The 22,155-nt window shown below is 46.4% G+C and overlaps 7 protein-coding genes across 7 annotated transcripts; 3 read left to right on the top strand and 4 right to left on the bottom strand.

Annotated features, from left to right (window-relative positions):
* Positions 1-2,479: 2,479 nt before the first annotated feature.
* GGS25DRAFT_524215 (uncharacterized protein) lies at positions 2,480-3,242 on the top strand (the record flags this gene model as incomplete). Its single annotated transcript, XM_049264560.1, has 3 exons — positions 2,480-2,536; positions 2,676-2,989; positions 3,071-3,242. 3 exons carry the CDS (start codon positions 2,480-2,482, stop codon positions 3,240-3,242), a joined length of 543 nt encoding a protein of 180 aa, XP_049113507.1.
* A 987-nt stretch (positions 3,243-4,229) lies between these two features.
* Positions 4,230-5,369, top strand: GGS25DRAFT_533614 (uncharacterized protein; the record flags this gene model as incomplete). Its single annotated transcript, XM_049265693.1, has 1 exon — positions 4,230-5,369. One exon carries the CDS (start codon positions 4,230-4,232, stop codon positions 5,295-5,297), a length of 1,068 nt encoding a protein of 355 aa, XP_049113506.1. The 3' UTR covers positions 5,298-5,369.
* Positions 5,370-5,820: 451 nt separating this feature from the next.
* Positions 5,821-7,257, top strand: GGS25DRAFT_395490 (putative nicotinate-nucleotide pyrophosphorylase). Its single transcript, XM_049258379.1, has 2 exons — positions 5,821-6,869; positions 6,927-7,257. The coding sequence occupies exons 1-2, from the start codon at positions 6,041-6,043 to the stop codon at positions 7,022-7,024; spliced, it is 927 nt and encodes a 308-aa protein (XP_049113505.1). The 5' UTR covers positions 5,821-6,040; the 3' UTR covers positions 7,025-7,257.
* Positions 7,258-9,349: 2,092 nt separating this feature from the next.
* GGS25DRAFT_501762 (S-adenosyl-L-methionine-dependent methyltransferase) lies at positions 9,350-11,135 on the bottom strand. The gene is made up of 4 exons (XM_049261951.1): positions 10,625-11,135; positions 9,773-10,559; positions 9,556-9,679; positions 9,350-9,503 (listed from the first exon to the last, which is right to left on the bottom strand). Exons 1-4 carry the CDS (start codon positions 10,673-10,675, stop codon positions 9,458-9,460), a joined length of 1,008 nt encoding a protein of 335 aa, XP_049113504.1. The 5' UTR covers positions 10,676-11,135; the 3' UTR covers positions 9,350-9,457.
* A 1,793-nt stretch (positions 11,136-12,928) lies between these two features.
* GGS25DRAFT_501757 (uncharacterized protein) lies at positions 12,929-15,898 on the bottom strand. The gene is made up of 3 exons (XM_049261950.1): positions 14,897-15,898; positions 13,083-14,819; positions 12,929-12,968 (listed from the first exon to the last, which is right to left on the bottom strand). Exons 1-2 carry the CDS (start codon positions 15,670-15,672, stop codon positions 13,337-13,339), a joined length of 2,259 nt encoding a protein of 752 aa, XP_049113503.1. The 5' UTR covers positions 15,673-15,898; the 3' UTR covers positions 12,929-12,968; positions 13,083-13,336.
* A 1,255-nt stretch (positions 15,899-17,153) lies between these two features.
* On the bottom strand, positions 17,154-18,751 carry GGS25DRAFT_501754 (xylose isomerase-like protein). The gene has a single exon (XM_049261949.1). It carries the CDS (start codon positions 18,563-18,565, stop codon positions 17,546-17,548), a length of 1,020 nt encoding a protein of 339 aa, XP_049113502.1. The 5' UTR covers positions 18,566-18,751; the 3' UTR covers positions 17,154-17,545.
* A 477-nt stretch (positions 18,752-19,228) lies between these two features.
* GGS25DRAFT_533608 (pisatin demethylase) lies at positions 19,229-21,272 on the bottom strand (the record flags this gene model as incomplete). Its single annotated transcript, XM_049265692.1, has 4 exons — positions 20,728-21,272; positions 20,301-20,663; positions 19,415-20,239; positions 19,229-19,345 (listed from the first exon to the last, which is right to left on the bottom strand). Exons 1-4 carry the CDS (start codon positions 21,031-21,033, stop codon positions 19,229-19,231), a joined length of 1,611 nt encoding a protein of 536 aa, XP_049113501.1. The 5' UTR covers positions 21,034-21,272.
* Positions 21,273-22,155: the final 883 nt, after the last annotated feature.

The following is a 22,155-nucleotide window of genomic DNA, read 5'->3' as shown; positions in this document are numbered from 1 at the left end:
AATGATGGAACACGCCTTGTACCTTGTAGCTACGAGAGCAGATCTCCAAGCCATCCAAACCAAATCTACACAGTTACCTAGTCGGAAACACTCTCAATCTCTGAATTCCTCTGCAATATATGACTCCTAAACACAGTCTTTGGTTCAGCTATATGGGAATTTCAAGCGTTTAAACCACGGTAACGCAAGGGTACTACTACTACTACGTCGTAGGTAATAACTACTCATGTTCCGCTCTGAAAATAGCTACTATTGCGTCTAGGTAGACCAATAGGAGTTATCGTATGCACTGCCCCAGCTTTATCCGCTAAGCGACAATTCAGCTCATCAATCACTAACCTAGGGCTGCCATTGGTTTACTGTAAAAAGCAACTAATGCTTCAAGCATTGGCCACTACTTTTACCTAGGTAGTCACAGCTTACACGACTGTTATTCTGGAAATGCTTGAAGAAAAAGGTAAATTCTTTGATCCTCCGTCAGCGATTCCACAAGTCTGTGAGATGGAAGAACGAACCATATGTGTGTAAAAGAGCATTTTCAACTCTGACGCGGCCGCCGAAAATCTCCCCAAGAGGATCTATCCTTTTGAAAAGTACAACCCACCCAGAGTATGAGTGATTGGAATACTGATGTAAGCGTTCGAGATCTTCACAGGGGTGCACGCGCCCTATGCAGATAGCTGATGATCCAATCCAGAACCTGTGGGATGGCACCTATTTCCAATTATATCCCATCCGTTGAAAAAGGTAGTTATGCTATACGTTGACCTTATTTGAGCCTCCACGTCGATCAATGCTTTAGGGTATGCACGGAGTTCATCCCCGAACAGACAGATTGGGATTACTGTAGCATGGGATTCAAGGACCCCCGGAATGCCAAAAGATACTTATTCAAAATACCACCTATTCGATGAAACCTATTAGTTTCCTTAAGATGCGGCTCGGCATTAAGAGGGTTGCATTTATGCGAGGATACCTACCTACCTTACCGATTACCTGGAATCTTACGCCTACTCCAGCTGGCTTTAGGTCCTGCTTGTATGGAGTGGTTCCATCTCGCTGAATCCTCAACGATGTTGCTAACCTCAGCTACATAGGATATCATATCTTGACTCGCAAGGATCATCTTAACGAACGACTGGCCTAGAACTGTGCATGTGCCGATAATGGAGTGGATTTTGGCGGGTCGCTATTGGTAGGTAGGTACTGAATCGAAAATTGTAATCAGCATGTATCGTAGACGTATAGGACATATACATACATAGTAGGTCCTAGGTGGGTTCACTTCCCCAACCCTACGCTGCCAAATGCTGACTGGCGCAATCTATAGTAATGAATATTTGCCTCTCGGTAGTTACTCGGTTTTGAACAAGCGGAATGGCCGATCCGGAGTTCTTCCATGATTTTTACAATAACCTCAAGTCTATACTAGTCTATCGACAGTGACTTGGGTATGGGCTTAACACTTGGCTTTCAATGCCGAAAAACAATATCCCCTTTAAAACCTATAGGTATTATTATAGAATTATATCGAACTTGCGATTCTCAACGTTCCACTTCCCTCTGGTTCCCCACCCCAGACCCAAATGCCATGCCCACGAGTCTCCCATAAAAATGTAGCTCGGGAGACTTCACTAACATAGGACTCTGCGAATCTCGGCTTGTAGCATTCATCTTCTATTTCTATACTCCATACAGTATAGTGGCCAGTATAGCATTCGTGTAGCGATACGCATCCCAGCATGACGGAGACTGACTGTCGTCAGCACTCAGCATCAGCCTCACCCTTGGATGAGCAGCGTCACGGAGAACCGCCTATCTGGGGTTTCATTCCAAATAGACCCAAATACCTGGTAGTCGTTTAGTCTAGATTCACCCTAGCACAAGAACCTCATGTTGAAAGAGCCCCATTATGTAGTGACGCTTATACGGGCTCATCATCATATACTAATAGCTTCATGTCTTAAACAAACATCAACCGATAGGGTGTCTCTAGCAATTTCCATGATAATCATCACCGACCGTGGTAGAATATCGGAGAAATATTAACTACTCTCCCGCGAGAATGACTATTTCTATCCTCAATATAGCTCCTAATGTCAGATAATCTGTCGAGTTGTAGTCATCTGGATGACCTCCTCGGGTCAACTCTGGGCTATTGCTGTGCAAAACTTCGGAAATCGTTTGAGGCTTCAACTATCCCATCACTAAATTTGTAGATGATTCCCAAGAAGACTGATTTATGTGGTGAGGCCTCTGGATGATCTTAGACCTGGCTGGAAATATAAACATGTCCAGTCTCCCAGTTGAGACAACATACTTTTCACAGACCAAGCTACTCCATCAAGCACCCCTACACCCTCTCGAGACGCAATCTTAAACTTATATAAGTTTCGACATCGAACGCCACACAGGCAAAATTCTCTCGAAGATCAAAAGCACTTACAAAATATTTGGAGCTACGACTTGATCATTAACCATGTCATCATCAAGATCTGGACGACATGGCCACGGAAGCTCTCGCAGTGGCAGACAAGTGCGTAATGATGGTTTCCAATTCGTATAAGTCCCCTTGCAATCTGATATATGATCAACATGGATATCATATTTATCAACTTTTGCAGCACCATGTTTTCTTGTTTAAATGTTGTTGAAACTGATATATTGTATAACAGTCCTCGGTTCAGCAACTTATCGAGTCGCTCCGTACGCACAGGGTAAACACGCTCACCGAACTCTGCCGAATCGAAAGAGTGGCTGCAAGCTGCGAGAACGAAGAAGATGCCCAAGCATTCCAGGCGCCTATGACTTCTGCGTGGGACTACTATGTCAACAGCAACCAGTTCCTCACGGAGCTAAGAGGCTTAACGCGAAATTATCCCATTTCAGGGGATCTGGTCAACCAGGCACATTATCTGGTTACGAATGACCCAAACTCGAACCGTAGCTGGAACTTGGCGTGGCTCTGTCTTATCAAGATCCGTGACGAGTAAGTCAATATTCACATAAATCATTATATTCCTATTCGAGAAGTTAGATCATATCAACTCTAATACTGTCTCGAACTCAGGGGCCTGATTCCTACCTATGCACAGGCAGATGCCTGGCGAAGAGAGATGTGGGGTGGCCGTGACCCTACACAGGAAGAGGCCGATCAACTCGCCCAATGCTTTGAGTATGAGTGGACTCAGGCAGTTGAGAACATGTTACGACATTGGCCTTCATCCCCAACTTGGTACTAAGCTCAAGTGCAACTTGGGGAAGTTTTCCTTCCTCAGTTACCATATCCAATCCGTCACCTCTCATTAACACACAGACTCTTGGTTCTTGAGGAGCTAAATGCATCAAAATGGTTTCTTGGTAGCCACGGAAGCTCAGAGAAAGGGGGCAGTTATGGAGTCTTTTTCTTCTTTTTCCTTTTCACTCATTTCTCCGGACATTCATTCATGTTGCATAGCGTGGTCTAGGGTTCACTCGTTTCTAAGCATTTGCATCGGCGGCGTTTATATTTCCCTGTTCACATCAATATAGATAGCGATCATTTCATTATATAGATTTTCCTTCAATTTTACTTGATATTCCTTGTAGATACATTCTGTTTTGCTTATATCACTGTATAAACCGATTTGTCTTCTTTGTACCGGCGGCTGTTTTTTGCACTGCCATCTGCAAGTCAGTTAGCTATGAATGATCAAAGAGCTTCAGCAATGTAATCCTAACTGGGTACTCACGCCTCAGGTGAAATATGGCACGTTTTAGTCAAAAAGTGGCAAGTTAATCTTTTCTTTATACATCAGATTAACCTGAGTAGGCATTTAGGTAGTCGAGTAGCTGTCTGAGGGGAATATTCATCATGAAGCTAGAAGAGCAGCTCACCTTAGGATGCTCAGAATACGGCGATGCATGCCCAGGACAGATGCTCATTCATATTTCTGATACCTAAGGTACGAATATGATTAAGAAATGCCAGTTTTTAAGGAGTAACTGGTAACACCTACAGGATAAGCGTACATACCTCCTATCTACCTTATATGATGCCTAAGGTACCAAGTAGGTCCACGGTGTTTATCGAATTACGCACACAGAATTTCGCACCTTAGTATTTTCTTCACCTACCTATCCTATTCTTTTTGTGCCTTTTTTTTTTCAATTCTTCCCACTACCAAGCTCACATTTCTTCGCCGTTATAGTTCTTCAATAACCCTATCAAAACAATTTGGTGGCCTACCATGGCATCATCCGATATGATAGCCGTCAATACCAACGAGAGACATGTCAACATTAGCTCACCTGACTTCCGACTTGGCATGGCACTACAACCTCTGGAGCCAGGTAACAATCTAGTTACATGTGAGTTTCAGGCCATACCGTTACGTGGCCTGGGAATTCGCTTCAGAGAGCTAGCTGAGTACGGTATCGTCATGAACGAACACCCAAGAAAACTTGTGATCCGCCTTGTGCATGAGAAACCACATGAATTACTATCTGTAGTCAAGCAAGCGTGGGTTAGCAAGTACGTGCAGAGTGGTGTTCGTTGTGAGATGCGTTTCGGCACGATGTTCCCATACGAAACCAACGAAGTTACTTTCAAACAACTTGATACATATCATCCAGCGGAGTTCCTGTCATCCATGGTACCAATGATAGCCACAGGCTCGTCATCAGCCGCCAAAAAAGTCAAAGGAAATACAGGTGGATATGGCATGGTACAAGAACCTACGGATGATCGATACAGTTTTCACCCAAACCCCAAATTCGACTATTGTATCGAGCTGAGTACACAGCTCGCCCCTTTCGGGATTAAATTCCCTCTGAACCACTGGGTGCCGCAGGAATTTCGATACCGCCCGAGCACTTCAGATGTTATACCTACCCAGTCTACCCAGTCTACCCAGTCTACCCAACCTACCCAACCTACCCAGCCTACCCAGCCTACCCAGCCTACCCAGGGGTCTCAGGAGCATCATGAGGCTCAATTAAGCCTTCAGGCACAAATGAGCCTTGGAGCTCTTGCAGCTTATCGAATTGATAGATTTGAGTCCTCTTCGATTCGTGACTCAGCTTCCAAACGGCGCCATGCACAAAATAAGCCAACGACTAATATGGCCAATGAAATTATACAGCATCATCTCGAAGTCCAACCCCCTCAAGATAACTCGAGCCCTCAAGGCAAGAATAAACCCTGGTATAATGCCAGTTCTCGAAATGATCGGACACGTAAAGACAAGCGAGGGGGCCGACGCGGCAATGACACCCGGAGTCATCGCCCTAAGCGATCGCCCAATGCAGACCCCTAAGGCTAAATCAAATGAGACATTGAAAGACTGTGTGGCGTCGCTGAGCAAGATCGGGATATGGCAACTACTACGGAAGGCAAGAAAGAGGGACCGTTACTATAGAAAGTGAGGCTCATCATATGCATGGGGTAAACTTCGAAGAACGACGTCAAATGCAGTGGTTGGAAGTGGGTAGAAGTTAACTCGGGATGGGTATGAAGAGATAAAAAAGGGGGAAAAAAAGAAGAAAAAAAGGCGTATAGGAGTGAGGAAATACCCAGTACTATGATTTTGCCGCTTGAGTTCTGTTTTCTTTCCTATGTTTTGTTTCTTTTTTCTTTTATAATACCAACTTCTTTTTACCTAACGGTCAATGGGATCTGGATGTGAATAGGAGGTATTCAGTTATCAACTATAAGTGCATAAATGCACACCAGATACTCGTAAATAAAATTCCACCGTTATGATCATTTGCTAGTGATTTATTTATTTACCAGTAGGCATTGCCCCGCCCCCACCTCCACCTCCACCTCCACCAGCGACGGGACGGGTCAACGGGTCAACGGGTCAAGACGGCTTAAACGCATCCGAAGTTGACTAAACATTGTTGACTTCATTCTTCATTCTTCATTCTTTTTTACCTTTTTGTCGAGGCATTTTACTACTCATCATCATAATTACTACATATCCATCACATATCAACTTGCATTTTACAAGATAATCATAAAATACGCCTATTTAACCCCCCTCCATAACTCCATTCAATGCATAAAGATCAACCCATCTACCACGGCTCTTTGGAGCATCTCCTACCTCCAAGCTGGAAAACACAAGTCACCGCATGGCTAGCCGAGGATACACCATCATATGACTACGCTGGCTTCGTTGTTGGTGAGCATCCACGTACCGCCACCCTCTGGGGAAAGAGTGCGGGTATTATTGCTGGAATTCCATTCTTCACCGAAGTCTTCCACCAGTGCGGCTGCGAGGTTGAGTGGCACGCTAAGGAAGGAGGCTACATTGATCGCCCTAAAGATGGCTCGGGAAAGACTAAGGTTGCTACCGTCAAGGGCCCTGCTCGCGGTCTGCTTCTAGGCGAACGTGTTGGTTTAAATATGCTAGCTCGGTGCTCCGGTATCGCCACCGTTAGCCGCGACATGTTGCTGAGCTTGCGCAGCGCAGGATACGAAGGAATCTTGGCCGGCACTCGCAAGACCACACCTGGGTTCCGCCTCGTTGAGAAATATGGCATGCTGGTTGGTGGTGCGGACACGCATCGTATGGACTTAAGCTCCATGATCATGCTGAAGGATAATCATGTGTGGAGTCGCGGTAGTATCAAGGACGCTGTGCAAGCTGCCAAGATGGTGGGCGGATTTGCCCTAAAAATTGAGGTCGAGGTACAAAATGAAGAGGAGGCCGACGAGGCCATCGGCGCGGGTGCTGATATCGTCATGCTCGACAACTTCACTGGCGAAGGCGTGAAAATCGCTGCGAAAAGTCTCCGAGAAAGATGGAAGGGTAAGCGGGAGTTCCTCATCGAGATCTCGGGTGGTCTGCGAGAAGATAACGTGTTCGATTACGCTAACAATGGTGGGTGTCCTTTTCTTTTATATCTTCTGTATCGGCTAACTTACTCTGATGCCACAGATATTGATATCATTTCCACAAGCTCAATCCACCAAGGCACGCCGCATGTGGATTTCTCTCTCAAAATTAACCAGGATCAGATTACAGCGCAAGCGTGAAAAGGCGGTCTTCTTAGTCTTTTTTCTTCTTATGCATAGTCTTCGAGATCTACATCGCAAGCTCTTGGCTTGGCTTGGCTTGGCTCCGATTCACCTTGGGTGTATTACCATTACCATCTGCTGGATTGGTAATGGAAGGTTATGTTGATAATGGCTTTGTAGGGTTTATAACATTGATTACCTCCCTGCCCCTGAACCCCATTACCCCAGAGTTTCATCACCAACAAATCTAGCCATTGCATACATAGTAGCGATGACAAGTGACAAGTACTATCCTAGAGCGTGGCATATACTCTTAACTCCAGATTTATCCACCTGCTGATCCGACTGTTCCATATCGGCGTACCTTCCCGGATAGGTACTAGGTATACAGACTCGACCCATCAACCGAACCACAATTCTCATAAGTACCATGTGTGTTGGTCTGCACCTAATAGTAGGTAGTTACTAGGTACCTAACGAATAGATGGTACGCTGGGCAGCAACGGAGTTTCCTCGTTCAAGATGTTTGACCATTGGCTGTCATGTACGAGCAAAGGATCTGGAAAATACGATACGTTGTCGGCTCTACACTGTGGGTGTAACCTGGCGCCATCCGAGTACCTCCTGTGCCAATAGTTGGACTACCAATGAGTAACGAATCTCCACGACTCCAATGCTCAAATAATATACATCACTATTCATTCCTTATTTCTATCCCCTCTATAAGGAATTCGAATAATGGGTCTCCAGGGAGGTAGGTACCTAGGTACCTAACCTAGTCGATTTGGTTGCATCGTTGTTGGGGTAGAAGATGCAATTCACGACATCTTTCACGATAACCGTGCAGGACAAGGTTCCATTAACCAGGGAGTAAAACGCTCCAACTATATCGTGCATCGGAACAATATCCGCGTAGTTGTACCAGCCAGATAGACTTCCAAAAGTGGGATGACTAGTTAGTTAGAGCCGCTGATCTGGGCAGTATAGCTTGTCATCGTGACGTGAGTTTGCTGTTATGAATGACTAGAGACTTTTACAAGGTATATGGATGTACCTGACATCAATTCGAGACTTGTATATTGCCTATGGTAAGTACCTAATATGTAGGCATTCTTGGAAAGCTCAGGGCCTTGAGTTAACTGTCCCTGCTTCTGTCGGGCGATGCCGAGCAACACATGTATTGTGAGGAAATCGTGATATTAGGAGGACCTTCCATCTTAGAGAAAGTTCCTTGAAATGGCGGTGTAAAGTAGGTACAGGTAAGTACGCTGTCATGATTGAGGCGTATAATAGGAGGAATGACCTACCGGTAGGTGCCATAAGTAGTGTCTCCGAAAAGGGTTTTCTAACTACCATACATAAAACGGCAGACATGTTTCTGTGTCTACTAGGTCTTAGGTATTAAGAATAGGTGTTGAATCCTAAACTCACAGCTGTTCATTTGTTCGCTTAGTATACCTAAGCTTGCAGCGAGAACATTTATGTCTTGAAATTGTCTCTGGTTCTGACACGTACCAACAAGCCCTAGACATATTGTCATTACTAAAATTGCCGGATTACATTGCCGGAAGACAGTCTGACTATATGTTTGCAGTAGAGTATCATACGTTGTATATGTTTTAAACTCACGGGAGGTGACCGAGGGATGCCCCTTAACTCCGTGGCCGCAGTATGTATCATATTCCGACCAACGACCCGAATGCCGAATTCTACGACGAATTATGGATATATAATATCATCAAGCAAACTCAGGGGCAGTCCATGGATCATGGGACTATTGCTATATGGGTGATCAAATCAATAATCATTTGACATAGGATTTACGCATTGTTGGATGGTGTGCAGATCTGAGGTATATACAGCCCCAACGTACATGATCCTCCATTGTGCAGTGATGACCGGGAATGAATAAGTACCTAGGTGTCTTGTATGTAGATACGCGTGGCACAACGACCTTTCAACCCCATCCTCGCCATCACCTTCCCCCGAAATGAGCTCGATCAATGCCGGCCCTGCAGGATGGGTGCATATTACCGCAACTCTATCAATGAGGACCAGTCAATAAGTATTGACTCTCACTAAGCAGTGACAACAAAAATGACATGTAGAATATGATAGTATTTCCAATGAGCATCTAGGAATGCTATACCAAAGGAGGTAGATTTGAACAATGACCGGTGCCGGCCCATAGTTAATGAATAAAGGTCAAATCTAGGCAAGTAAGCATTAAGCAGACGAGGTAAAATGCCTGGACTAGGCAGTTTCCTGTAAAGAAAGGGGCGATTTCATGTGCAAGCTTGCTTTGGCTAACCTAGGCGCGCACATTTGCATTTACAAAAAATATTTGTGAATGTTTTATTTTATTCTGTCATGTCGTGCAGATCATCAATCATAACCTCTGTGACTAGTAGGGTATTGTTCCCAAATATGAGAGCAACCTGATAAGTATTTTCACGCGTCTTCCGTCGCCCGAGGCTTTCTTGCTGTAGTAAAAACACTATGTACATATTAATACCAGCTGAAAGGTGCTTAAAGGGGGGCTCGCTTACGCTCTAATGTAGGGCCTAATCCCTGGTTGAGTGAGGGTTTGCCGAAACGAAGGCACAATGGCTTCATATTCTTCTTTTGTGTACCCCCCAGTCTGGAATAACAGACTGCAGAGACCATGTAACACTTGAATATTTCCGGGTTAGAATTAATATTCTTCGTGTTTGCAAGGAAAATAAATAGAGAAGGGGAGAAGGTAGGAAGGAAGGAGAAGCATACCATATTGATCAGATGTGATTGCATTCATTAGAGTCTGTCGTGCTTTTAATTTGTCATCCTGAGCCCAATATCCAACCGGAAGTATCTCGCTGTGTTGGACTATCTTCTCGAATCCGGCCTCGACCAGCCAGTCTGGTACATCAGCTACCGGACTGAAATCCATGTTGACCTGCTTAGAGAACTGGTAGAATACATCCATGAAGTCGGGGCGCAGCTCAGCCTCAGCAAACTTGCCATCGAAGTCATATATGCTCAATGCAACCTCCGACATTTCCAAAAGCCCTCCTGGTTTTAATTTGTGATATGCTTGGAGAAACAAGGCCACCCAGTCTCGAACACCGCCAGCTACGCTGCGCATGTGAATGAAATCGATCGAGTCGTCCGGGAACTTCCACGGGTTCTCTATGTCATCGATCTCAAAGGCGACGTTCGGCGGAACTCCTTTTCTCCTCTGTATGGGGTATACATCTACACCTGTGATGTGGGCCTGAGGATATCGTGCTGCCATCTCTACAGCCCAAACGCCAGTTCCGGTACCCAGGTCCACTATCTTGGCCGTATCTAGCGGCAGCCGTGTAGAGGTCAGCGCACCATCTAGACAGACTCTATACAATTTATGCTGAAGCTCGATTCTGCGACGTTCATCTTTGTCATAAGGCAAGAAAATCTTCCCTGAGGCATGGTAATGGTAGCCAAAGGCTTCAATACTCGGCGTCCTTCCTAGCTTCTCGTCCATCGACTCATCGTCTGAGTTTGAGTTGCTGCTATCCTCTTCATGATCATCATCCTAGTTTTATTTTTCAACGTTTAGACAACAATGAATAGGAGAACTTTGCTTTTCATTTGACTCACATATCGTTGGTTTTTGGCCTCCATTTCTCCTTTTCCTGATGGGCGACTCATACTGGGTGTGACTTATGGGTTGATGATCCAAACTGCCCCTCCCCCTTTTCACTTTACGAGACCGAGCGGTGTCTTCGGCAGCGTACTTTAAAATAAATCTCCTGTACTCGATGTCTCATTTCGTAGGCCGCCTTGTACTCTGCCACCTGTCGTGTTAAGTGGTGTAGAACCCCGTGGATCCACCACCCCTACAACGTTCCTTGCTATTGGAGACAACGGTAGGTTACAGTTGAAAGCAGGTTGCTCATCAAAAATTTGTATTGAGTAACGTGTTCCAGTGAACGAGATCGTTATTGCGTCGTCGGGTCATGGAGCGTGTAATCGTACACTAACCGTTACCGATTCTCGGCAAGTCCTGTCATGCCGCACGCTCCGAATATACCTGGGGAGCCGATGCATGTCGGATAAGAAAATCGATTCGGGTGGGCAGATCGATTCCTTGGCTTCCATTATCCATTGTGTCGAAGAGAGGAAAAGAAAAGGAAAAGAAAAGAAAAAAGTTCCTAGTTCAATGACCAAGACCCCGGACACGTTGTCGTAGGGGAACCCTGGAAGGGCAAGCAGCTTATGGGTCCTAACTATGACAGGAATGTCTACACTAAGGAGAGTGGGTGGGAAATAGGCGCTGCCGCCAAGTTACATTTGCAGCGGGTGCTACTCTGGGGAAAGGCATGTGGATAGGGTACCACGGTCCGATTCCTACTGGCTAAAAGATAGGAGCAAAGTCAAGTTGAAACGTATCCTGCAATAGTGACAGTTCGGCCGCTAGTTGTATGCATAGACGATGATGCTGTTGGTAAAGGGTCTTGCTAGGTATATGCGAAAAGATTACTGTATGACATAGAAAGCTGCATGGTTGAACCCTTAACCACTTCATTTTTTTTCCTCATCCAGGCTTCTAGATGATGGCAGGGTAGCATGCATTGTGTGTGGTATGCAGTGTCCCTGCGCCCTAGTCCCTCGTAAAAGTAAGAATGAGTGGACGTTGTAGATTCACGCAGGCTTACCATGGCTCTAATGCAACTAGGTTAGGTATATCATGCCCGTAGGTGGACTAACTCTAGAGACTTACCATATTTAACATTACGCAGTATCTGTACAGTAGCATCTCGAACTACTAGACTTAGCGCCAAGCGCTGTAATACCTAAGGTTAGGATGTTTTTAAGGGGAAATACGTGGAGAGTTGTGAACGCTTGTCCCTAATAAGGGCGATGACTTACATGTTGCTTATATGTGTATGTATGCATGTTCTTGAAGAAAATGATGTACATTAACATATCTGATCCTCGACAGGGGAACAGGCATAAAAGCACGACAAACCAACCGACAACCGACAGACATACATAATAAACACATCGAATCATCAAAGCAAATGTTTCGGAACACACACACAGGTAACATTTATCCATGCGACCATACAACCAAGCCACGTGGATGAGTATATAGTGACGTTCACATGCAGTACATAGTACTGACTAACCTACCTAGGCTGGCTACACGGGCTACAGTCAGATGTTATAGGCTAATAATTTGCCTGTTCCCGTAGGGCTGATTCACACCTTGTACTTCATAACTCGCAAAATAGGGCGCCGCTTTGAACCCTACTCATGTACTTAGCACGTGCGAGGACCTTAGTCAATGATAACAGAGGGCAGGCACCTATTCAGTTGCGTAGGGAAGATAAAATGTTTATCGCAGAAGAGATATACTTGCCAACGCTAGACAGCGAGAGTTGCGGCCGCGTGAAATGCTCGTCCTATTATATAAGATTATTGACCGTGGCCCGCTAGACGCATGCTAATGATGCCTGTCAAGGACTAAGGATCTGCGTTCAAGTGCGGGAAGACTCGAGAGAGGTATAGTGCCGCCCCATCTTCACCTATAAGCTTCACGATCACAATTCTAACGTTACGGGGCCGTGGAGCCGCTGCGCTAGATACATGGAATGCATAACGGACCGAAGAAAGGAAGGCTTGATATCCAAGACTTATTAGACTCTAGATTATAGAAAGGAAAGCAGGGAAGAACTGCGGCCGAATACCAACATGCATATAATCCTCGGCCGAGAGGAACAGCTCAAATTATTCGCATCAGTGCGCTAACCTAGAGTTTTTAGGTTTCGAATATGGGTACAAGTGCTAGCATACGTGTAACTACCCTAGAGAGACCCTAAGGAGATGGCGACTTACAAATCCTGTGGGGGGTGGAGGGGAGAGGGAGAAAAGGGGAAAAGGGGTGGGTGGGGGATGATGGGTGAATATGGTGGACACCCTCCTTTCGTTATGATAGAGTGAGGGATTTATTATTTCCTTTTTCTTTTCTTCCTTTCTTCTTTCCTTCTTTTTTTTTAGTGAAAATGCTTATTTGTTAGATGTACTTGTGCCTGGCTAACCTTAGGAGGCAGGTAGGTACACGAGCTCGTCTACTCGCGAATTATAAGCTGCAAAGGATAGGTCAATCACGACAATGTTCGGCACACCCTCCGAGGAAATGTTAAATGTGGGAAACTCTCGGCGAAAATAGCGTTATTTAAACTGTTCCATACATTACATGCCCTGAAATATCGTCTCTCATCTACATTACCCTATAGAGGTGGATCTACATCAAGGAATCCGTATATGCCAAACTGCGACGCTCATCACAGTAGATGAAATGGTGTCCTAGTCTACGACTTTCATGAACTGATTGGCCATGAAGGCTGAGCTCTTCTGCACAATGTCCCGCTTCTTTGGTAGTGAAACTGTCCCTATCGTGTTCGGGACCGGGAATCTCGGCTTGTCGAATGGTGCCGGGCCAGAGGGTACCCTCCTCTGTGTTGTTGTGCTTGGGGGGCTGTCAATAGCGCCATACGCACACTTGCCCCCCTTGAAGGCTGCTGTTGCTGCAGCTTTCCACAGTTCTGTTATGTCACCAACCATCGGCGCGGTCCACCACAGCCGGCAGTCGGATTCCTCGACGACGAACTGGGCAGGGATCCCATCCTCGAGGTTACCATGGAGGATCTGATCCTTTACATTTAAGCTAGCCGCCGTGCTGCGGTCGATGACATAAGTCGTGTAGTTACGCAACGTGTCCTGGATTTCCGAATCGTTCGTGTACCGAAGCGCGGTCCGAGCTTGCAGGTAAACGTCGGCGAAGCCGTAGCTCTGCGAGCCTTTTACGCCGCCTACGCCCTGGATCAAGCCTTCCTTGGTCGGTCGTCCACCCATAGCAATGCTCTTAACCCCAGCGTTCGCTCGTAGAAACTCGGCGAATAATGTGCATGTCGATGCGCAGTATCCGTCGAGTAAAAGCACCACGTTTTCGGGTCCACCAAACGGTCGAGTGAAATTCTGGCGACTTCGGTATCCGGTTATATCGGTACCAAAACCGTAAGTTGAGTTGATGGTGCTTAACGGGTCACTAAAATTCCACTGCATGAGGTTGGTGTAGGTGTCACCCCCGAATAGTTGAGGCGCAAACTTATCCTCGTAGGATGTGAAGTTCTCGTCCGTGATGTTCAGGTCGTATCGCCAGTTGAAAACAGACTCATAGGAATTGATTATATCGGGACGAGCGGTGTCGGGGTTGAAGTCTTCAGATATGTCGGAGAATACCTTCGAGATGGCTGCAAACCCAGGATGTTGCCGCCAACGGCCCAACCCTTCCTGAACTATGTCGGGGAATAGTTGACGGAAACCATCGTACCCGAGGAAGATATATCCACCACCATTGGCCTGTACGTCGACAACGAGCTTCGTCTTCCCAGCCTCCTTGGCAGCTGCATAGAAGTCTTGGGCAACACGCTGGAACTCAACGGGGTCGTCTGGTGAGAAGGAGAGCATAACGAGGACGGCGACATTTTCGAAGCCGGGTTGATCAATGAAGTACCCGGAGATGGAGGAGTCGGCGGATATGATTACGGGGTCGGGGTATCCTACGATAGGGGCTGCGTTTGTGGCGGCAGGTACAAGCGGTGCCGACGTTGTGGTCGTTGGTGTCTCTTCCAGAAGACTGGAACGGGCGCCAGAACAGAAGACTTTGAAAAAGGACGGCCCATCGACGACACCAGTCCAATCATTCTTGAGTCTCGCTTGATTCGGTAGGTCTAATACTGTTCCGTTTTCAAAAGTGAAAGAGGTGATGTTGCCAGGGTAGATGTATCTAAAGCGCAACTAACTGTTAGCCTCATACTGTTACTAGCTAGCAGCTAGCAAGTGGTTATCGTTCTTAGACTGTACCTCACTCGGCCTCCTGTTTGGAAGTAGCCCTGGTTCTTGTTCTCGGCCACGAACGCTTTCTCGAAGAACATGGAGTTGTAAGCGGCATCTGCATCCTGATTGCCTGAGGCTTGGTTAATCCAACCTTGGATAAAAGTAGTTGCGTCAAGTCCATTGATGAGCTTTACGGTGGACGGTGCTTCTACGCCAGAGACGACGTCATCGTACACCTTGATCACTGGCGCAGAGCCATCGGGTCCTTCTTCGCTGATTGAAACCAAGGCAAAGGGCCTCTGCCACTCCAGGGCAGCAGACAGAGCGTCGGGGTAAACTACAAAATGGCCATCATGCGCCGGTCCAAATAAACTCGCGTATAGATCGGCTTGCCATGCGTACTCATTAGGGTATTTGTCTGCTTCAAGGTCCGCTCTTACCCTGGCGATCGTGGCCCAGAGGTCGGTGGGAGGGTAGGAATAATCGAGTGGCGGATTCCTCTTGAAGGCGGTGTCAGACTGCCACTCAACATATGGTATGAGCTCGTCAATAAATTTGAGGGCGCCACCCTTGTTGATTGGGACCGAATTGAGACAATCGTAAGCGACTGACGCCTCAATTATGGGCGTAGGCGTTGCGCTTATCTGGGCAGCCCATGTTGCGCTTACAATTGCGCAAGGCTCTGTCGCTGTCGGGGCCGGGGCCGTTGTCGACGCGCTTGTGGTGTTGTCAGCTCTATAGACAATCTTGGAGCTACTAGCTAAGGGAGCAAGCGCTAAGGCGCTGACCACGGAGCACCTCATGGTTACTAGACAGACTCGACTGACTACCTTACCGATCTAGTTGATAGGTGCAGGAAAGACAAGGTGAAGAAAGCAGCAACAACAACAGCAGCAGCAGCAACAGCAACACTATTGACCTACATACCTACTTACTTAATGAAATCCGCAGATATATAACCACTTATAAGTTATAACCAATAGCTCCCACGGACGCGAACAGATTATATCTCTAATCTCCCAGGGATTTCCCGTTTAGGTAGGTGAGTTGTCTCTCACTTTACCCGCTCGGGGCAGAGATCTTGGACTAACTGGCTAACCTACTGACCTAGGCTAGGTATTTGCTTGGTGTCTTGACGCTTGGACGGGGGAGACGTGGAGGACGTGGAGGACGTGGAGGACGTGGAGAAGCCAATGGTAGCACAGCAGGATGTAGGAAGGGATCGGCACATAGAGCTTAACGCATATGCATAATATATTAGGAACAATAACAGTAATCTGACTACATACCAAGACGAATTCTATGATTTGCTTGACTACTTTGGTTGTATTAGTTGTTCTTGTTCCTGAACTCCCTGTTCCTGTACCTGTTCCTGTACCTGTTCCTGACTTGGAAGAATATGTTTACCTTCTGCATATGTTCTAGTTATAGTAGTTTTATTTAGACATGTAGGTAGGTAGGTGGTGCCTTATGAACAGGGAATTACGCAGGCCCTGGCAAACATATCTTCGTACTTCCTCAATCAAGTGGCACACTGTAGTAGTGACTGTACACTGTAGTACTATGGTGCACCTTATCACTGCATAATCCTAGCTAGCACGCCTTCTTAGGGCTCTAGTTAATGTCACCTTTTAAGCTTGTTTATCGGTCCGTATCTCCCTAGGACGGTAGGACCCTAGGACCCTAGAACCCTAGGCAGATGGCGAAACTTGCCGGAGATAAAAATGATTTCGTAATTCGTCAGCGGTGAAGTCAACTGGCCCTTGCTTATAAACATCCACCTGCCCACCAGTCGTTAGATTCATAGGCCCCCCTATCACCATCACTAAATGATTACTAGGGTTCCATGCCTAGGCCGCTCAGGCTGTTGCACAGCATATGCAAGATAGGTAGTTGTTGACATCGACTTTGTTAAGTTGGAATCTCTTTCAATGATTAACATCAACACCAATACCAATAATGTGGAAGCCAATTACGAATACTATTCAAAAACTCACGCTTTGGATACAAAGGATGTGTTATTAATCCCGTATCAAGCTCGATTCCTACTCGTTACTCCACGGCGTCCACGCATTGTGGTATCATTATACGCCGTAGTTATCTTATTACGGTTAACCCCCGATGCAAAGAGTTCAGTTTGCCCTGTCGGATCTAATGACCTTTGGTACACGTCGGAAATGAGAGCCTCAACCGAGCCAATCCTAGCGTACCGTACTGTATTTCCATAATCAAGCTTTAAACAAGGCCATCATTGTCAAAACTTACTAGGTTAGGTTAGGTAGGTAAATACTTATGTATCATTCGTTCAATCCCAACTTTTATATCATGCATGCACAATTCTAATTGGCGTTGACAACGACATCCGTGTCTTCCATGTTCACACCCTCGACAACTTTGCCTCACACCTTTCATGAGTCTTATTAACTACAGCGTAGTCTATCTTCGATTTGCTCATCAGTTCTACATGTTACCTCATCGACGTCGCATCAAACCCTAGAATTTGTCTTACTGTCTTACTACCGTCCCGGATATCAATGCAAATATTCCTAAACCAGTATTATTTACCAATTCTATTTAACGAAATGGTTCCGATCTCAGGATGCTTTTAGATATGTCCAAATGGTGCTGATAGCGAGCTATCGATATTCCTCTACATAGGTACACTAACCTGAGAATTTACGATTGTAACAACTTTTCCAATGACGACATTCCTTTCTTGCCGAATTCAAGCATATCAGAGTATTTCTTAGATGCCCGACCGTCAAACACTTCCATAGATAGCCAACCCCTAAATCCCGTTTTCAGCACAGCGTTCAAAAACTCCTGCACGGGTAGGTAGCCACCATCATACGGCAACGGTCGATGGTCGTGGCTCCACTGACCTCTTGATCGTAGCCCTTCCCCGTCTGTCTTCGCCTCTAGCGGTGGGTCCATTTTATACGCGTCTGAGATCTGTAGGAGGTGTATTTTCTCGGGCGGGACGGTCTCGCTCAGGTCAGCTAAACTTCGCTTCCATCGAGCTTCAAGTTTGTCCCGAGACACGTCTTCAAGCATCCCAGACTTCGAGGTTGGGTCCGCCCACTCGCCACCAGCGCTCTGGAAAGTATCAAGGCATAGCCCGAGATTAGGCCTGTCTGCTTTTTCGACGATACGCCACACATCCCTCCAATTTGGTGAGTGCGTAGCCCAGCACCAATTCTCGTACGCGATACGCTGTCCCCTAGCGGCGCAAAGGTCCGCTAGCTCTGCTAAGTCTCCAGCGAGGTCATCAAGTGACGATGATATCCCGGGCGCATCTGAGGACCCGACCTGTAGCATATCGGTGCCGACAGCTTCCATGATGCGCATCCACCCCTCTGCACGTTCGAACGCATCACGTCTTTCCTCACTACCTTTTGGCCAGCCCTCGAAGTTCGCAAAGGGTTGCAGCATGAGGATTATAAGATTGTGCTCTCGGGCTTGTGTTCTTATGGCTTTTCCGATGTCAACTAGGGCGTCATAGTCCCTGGGATCTGGTTCTTCACCGTGAAGCATCTTCCCATATGACAATATATCAGGCATCGATAGCTCAACGGCATCGAACCCAGCGTCTGCTATAGCCTTGAATTTCAGGGGCAGTGTCTGAGATTCCTTGTGTCCGATGCTACATGTGGCATAACATGTTGGGATTTTGGTATGCTGGTACTCGATTGGCATCTTGTATCTTATTGTGATGGAGGTAGGTATAATATGTGTAGAGTATAGTTGCGTATAGTACCTAGGGTTATTATCATCACAGATTCTATAAGAAATGTTGAAGCTACACGGTATAAAAAAGGTAAATGAAAGAGAGTATTCAAGTTTACCTACACGCACTACTATGTATATACCTACAGGGAAGTATGCATATACCGAATTTGCTGTAATGACGTCAACGAATAAGGCGAGTTTAGTCATCATCTAGGTACGTTGCGCCGACGTAAAGGGGAAGGGGGCATTGTCTTATGTAGCACAGTTAGTTCAAATTGGTACATAGGAGGATATACACGTTAGATACTTGGGTAAATAGATCGCGAACATAAACGCCCAGCCTACTAACCTTAGGTACCTAGGTAACTATCTTTACCCCTATTGATACAACCCATACTACGAAGTGTACCTGGCCAGACAAACCTTCGTCCAAGAAGCCTAACATGGAACAAGTATCATGAAATCGAAATGGAAGTCGTATATTCATTACTTCGTCTACGTATATACTTATGTTATACTTATGTTATACTTATGTTACCATCTCGAGAAATCTCCATATGGAAAACTCATTCAACCCACGGAAGGTTATTATCCTACGTACGAGATACTAACCATTTAGCAAGTAAACGCCTAAGCTAACAATGGCTGTACGAGTTCTCGCTTGATGAATTTCACTCGAAAATCTACGGGCCTCACAAACCAGCCATTCCAAAATTGAGGTGTTTTGGACGAGTCCTCGAGCTTCAGCTAAAAAGGAATAGAAAAGTATTAGTGGCCGAAGTGGCGTGTGGAATAAGATTTGATTCTTTAACTCACCTCGAACCGTCTCAATACACTAGGAATCAGTTTGTACATCTCCATGAGGCCAATGTGCTTCCCGAGACAGACCCGTGGACCCATTCCGAATTGCATCAGGGTATTCTTCATTCGCCGTATCCGCGCAAGTTCTTGCGCCCTATCTTGGGTCTCATCGATGAGCCAGCGTTCGGGTCGATAAACCTCGACATCGTCACCAAAGACTTCGGTGCGCCGGTGTATCACCCAGGCGTTGCAGCCAACTATCGTCCCGCCCCTGATGAATTCACCGTTTATATCGACCCCCTCCGCTGGCACAACGCGCTCAAAGTGGAGACCCGGCGCTGGATAGATACGAAATGCTTCGTTGATGCATGCATCAAGATAGGGCAGACTCTGAATCTCGGCCCAGGTGATGAGCCCTGTCTGGTTATCCTTGAAGTGCCCCTCTCTAGCCTTGCCGTCTAACTCGTCCATTAGTTTCTTCATACACTGCGGGTGTCGCAAGAGGGAGGCGAAGACACCACTAAGTGAAACTGCTGCAGGCTCCGACCCGGCGAACGCCATCGAAACGCACATAGTCATGACCAGCTGGTCGTTGAAAAAATCCGGCCGCTCGAACTTGGCCTGAATGAAATGCGATAGAAGGTCAGGTGGGGTGTCCTTGGTCTGCTCCCAAGCGAAGTTCTCCTTTGAGAATGTTTGACCGGAAGGGTGCCGCTCGGCCAGCCGAGCTTTGGCAAAGCGTGCTACTCCAAACGTCGCCTCACCAATGCCGTGCTTGGCGGCCCATAACCTGATGAAATTCTTATTCCACAGCTTGTCAAGTACAGGAATCTGGCCAATCTGTTACCATTGTTAGCAGAGGCCTACTCAATTGAACAGCTTTTCCATCGGGTTAACTTACTAGAGCGGCGTAGTCGAAGAGTCTCGCGTTATCATGGACAATATTATCAACGTCTACGTTGGATTCCAGGAAGCCGTGTCGCTTTGAGTAAACCATATCCCCAATCACGTCAAACGTATAAAACTGGAGCCAGCGATAAAAGTTACATACTTCCCCTGTAGACGCAAATCGCTTGTCCGTCTGATCCAGGAACACCTCATTCGTTGAGTCAAAGAACGGCTCATACTGCATTTGGCTCGACATACTGAAGGCATGGTTCACACTCCGTTTTAATTGCGAGTGGAAGTGCTCCGATTGTGTGCTGAAAAGGGTGGGAAGTGGCTGACCCTTTGCCGTTGCCATCTGAACGGGATAGAAGTCCGACTAATAGTTCATCTGTTAGTAATGGAGGCCTCATAAGTTAACTGAAGTCATGTAAAAGCTTTACCTTTGTAAATCCTTTCCCGAGTCCGTATATGACTTTGATCGAGTCTGGGTTTGCAAACGACAATACGTTTGGTCCCAGCCGCACAACATCACCGTACTTCTCATGAAGCTTAATGTGCCACTGCTCGGGCCGCCGTAGCCATACCTTGTAGAACCGGAGCCAATCGGTGAAGTGAGCTAAGAGAGGTCCTGGATATCGATTTAGTCTTCTATTGAAGTAGCATCTTGTGAAGTAGAGAATAGACAATATGAGCAATGTTAGCGGCCATTGGCGTGACAACAACTGGATGAAGAAGTCTGTAATCATATTCGCAGTGTTATGTTATGACGTGCAACTATGCTGATGTATACCTAGGTTACAAGAAGCTTCGTGTTTCTTCAGGTCCTCTGGGACAAACCTTTCAAACCAAACCAAACTCCTAATAGATATACCTCCATTTAGAGACAACCCCTGGAGGTATAGATTCTCGGATAACCCAGTTGATCATCATCGTATGAATCCATGTTAGATGCTGGCCCTTGGAATCCAGCATAGTAGAGCATCGGCAGTTGCAACTACCTATCAGTGAAAGTTTTGGCTCGTAGGTAGTCTTACTTCGGTTAGGAGGAAACTCGGATGGCCTTGCTAGAGATGTTATAGTACCGAGGTAGGTTCCAGTTCAATATGCTCTGGGAGGAGTGGAGAGGTTCCAGACGCTCTTCTATGGTATCTGCTGAAGTCGCCGGGGTCAAGCTACATAATAGTGCTTGCAAGTTCCTAACCATATACTAGAAAGGTCAAGGGATTATGTGATGACGAAGTAAAGGGGGGTGGGAATCCATCGTAGAGATAATTTGTTTAACCTTAGCTTTATCTCCGGTGCGTTTATCGTCCCAACGCCGAACGTAACGACGGCATTGGAAGGTTCAGTGTAACGCAACCTCTTTATATTATCTGGGTAGCTTAAGCATGAAGACGCACGTCGCTTCCGGTGTCGTCGGTCACGCAAAACCAGGACCGGATAAATTGTGCAACAATGATATTCACGCACATCGGAAGAGCCCCCCGTCTTACAGCCACGACCGTAAAAATCACAAAGGATCTTCATACGCATCAGCATGTCACACCACAGCGTTCCATTGACGTTTTCCACTGTCTTAATTTGGCCCTATCAAGTCTTTCCTTGAGGTCTAGGATTAACCCATAGTCAAAGCTCGAAAATGGGAATCTTCCTAGAGGTTATTGCCCACGTGTGATTGGGGAATTTCCTACCTGGACGGCCTTACATATACGAATCATGCATAGCCGGACGTTGATTAGTGAGATGGTTGATTCCATTGGCTTCGTCTACATGGATAGTACTGCATTATTTCGTAGATCCTAGTAGGTGAGCTTAGTAAAGTAACACTCACAAGTCATCCTCCATCTTCGGCAAATCCATTCTCGCCC

Source organism: Hypoxylon fragiforme, assembly GCF_022984875.1.
Source record: "Hypoxylon fragiforme strain CBS 206.31 chromosome Unknown GGS25scaffold_8, whole genome shotgun sequence".
Classification (NCBI taxonomy): Eukaryota; Fungi; Ascomycota; class Sordariomycetes; order Xylariales; family Hypoxylaceae; genus Hypoxylon; species Hypoxylon fragiforme.
The sequence above is the reverse complement of the archived record's forward strand: the minus strand, read 5'-3'. Positions and strand labels throughout refer to the sequence as shown.

What these genes read in the sequence shown, in the direction of transcription:
- GGS25DRAFT_501762 (XM_049261951.1), bottom strand. Translation starts at nt 10,675, where the DNA reads ATGAGTCGCCCATCAGGAAAAGGAGAAATGGAGGCCAAAAACCAACGA. An exon ending in AGGCCAAAAACCAACGATAT is followed by an intron (nt 10,560 to 10,624) that starts GTGAGTCAAATG and finishes AAATAAAACTAG; the next exon opens with GATGATGATCATGAAGAGGA. An exon ending in AATCACATCTGATCAATATG is followed by an intron (nt 9,680 to 9,772) that starts GTATGCTTCTCC and finishes GAAATATTCAAG; the next exon opens with TGTTACATGGTCTCTGCAGT.
- GGS25DRAFT_501754 (XM_049261949.1), bottom strand. Translation starts at nt 18,565, where the DNA reads ATGCCAATCGAGTACCAGCATACCAAAATCCCAACATGTTATGCCACA.
- GGS25DRAFT_501757 (XM_049261950.1), bottom strand. Translation starts at nt 15,672, where the DNA reads ATGAGGTGCTCCGTGGTCAGCGCCTTAGCGCTTGCTCCCTTAGCTAGT. An exon ending in CAAACAGGAGGCCGAGTGAG is followed by an intron (nt 14,820 to 14,896) that starts GTACAGTCTAAG and finishes GTTGCGCTTTAG; the next exon opens with ATACATCTACCCTGGCAACA.
- GGS25DRAFT_395490 (XM_049258379.1), top strand. Translation starts at nt 6,041, where the DNA reads ATGCATAAAGATCAACCCATCTACCACGGCTCTTTGGAGCATCTCCTA. An exon ending in GTTCGATTACGCTAACAATG is followed by an intron (nt 6,870 to 6,926) that starts GTGGGTGTCCTT and finishes CTGATGCCACAG; the next exon opens with ATATTGATATCATTTCCACA.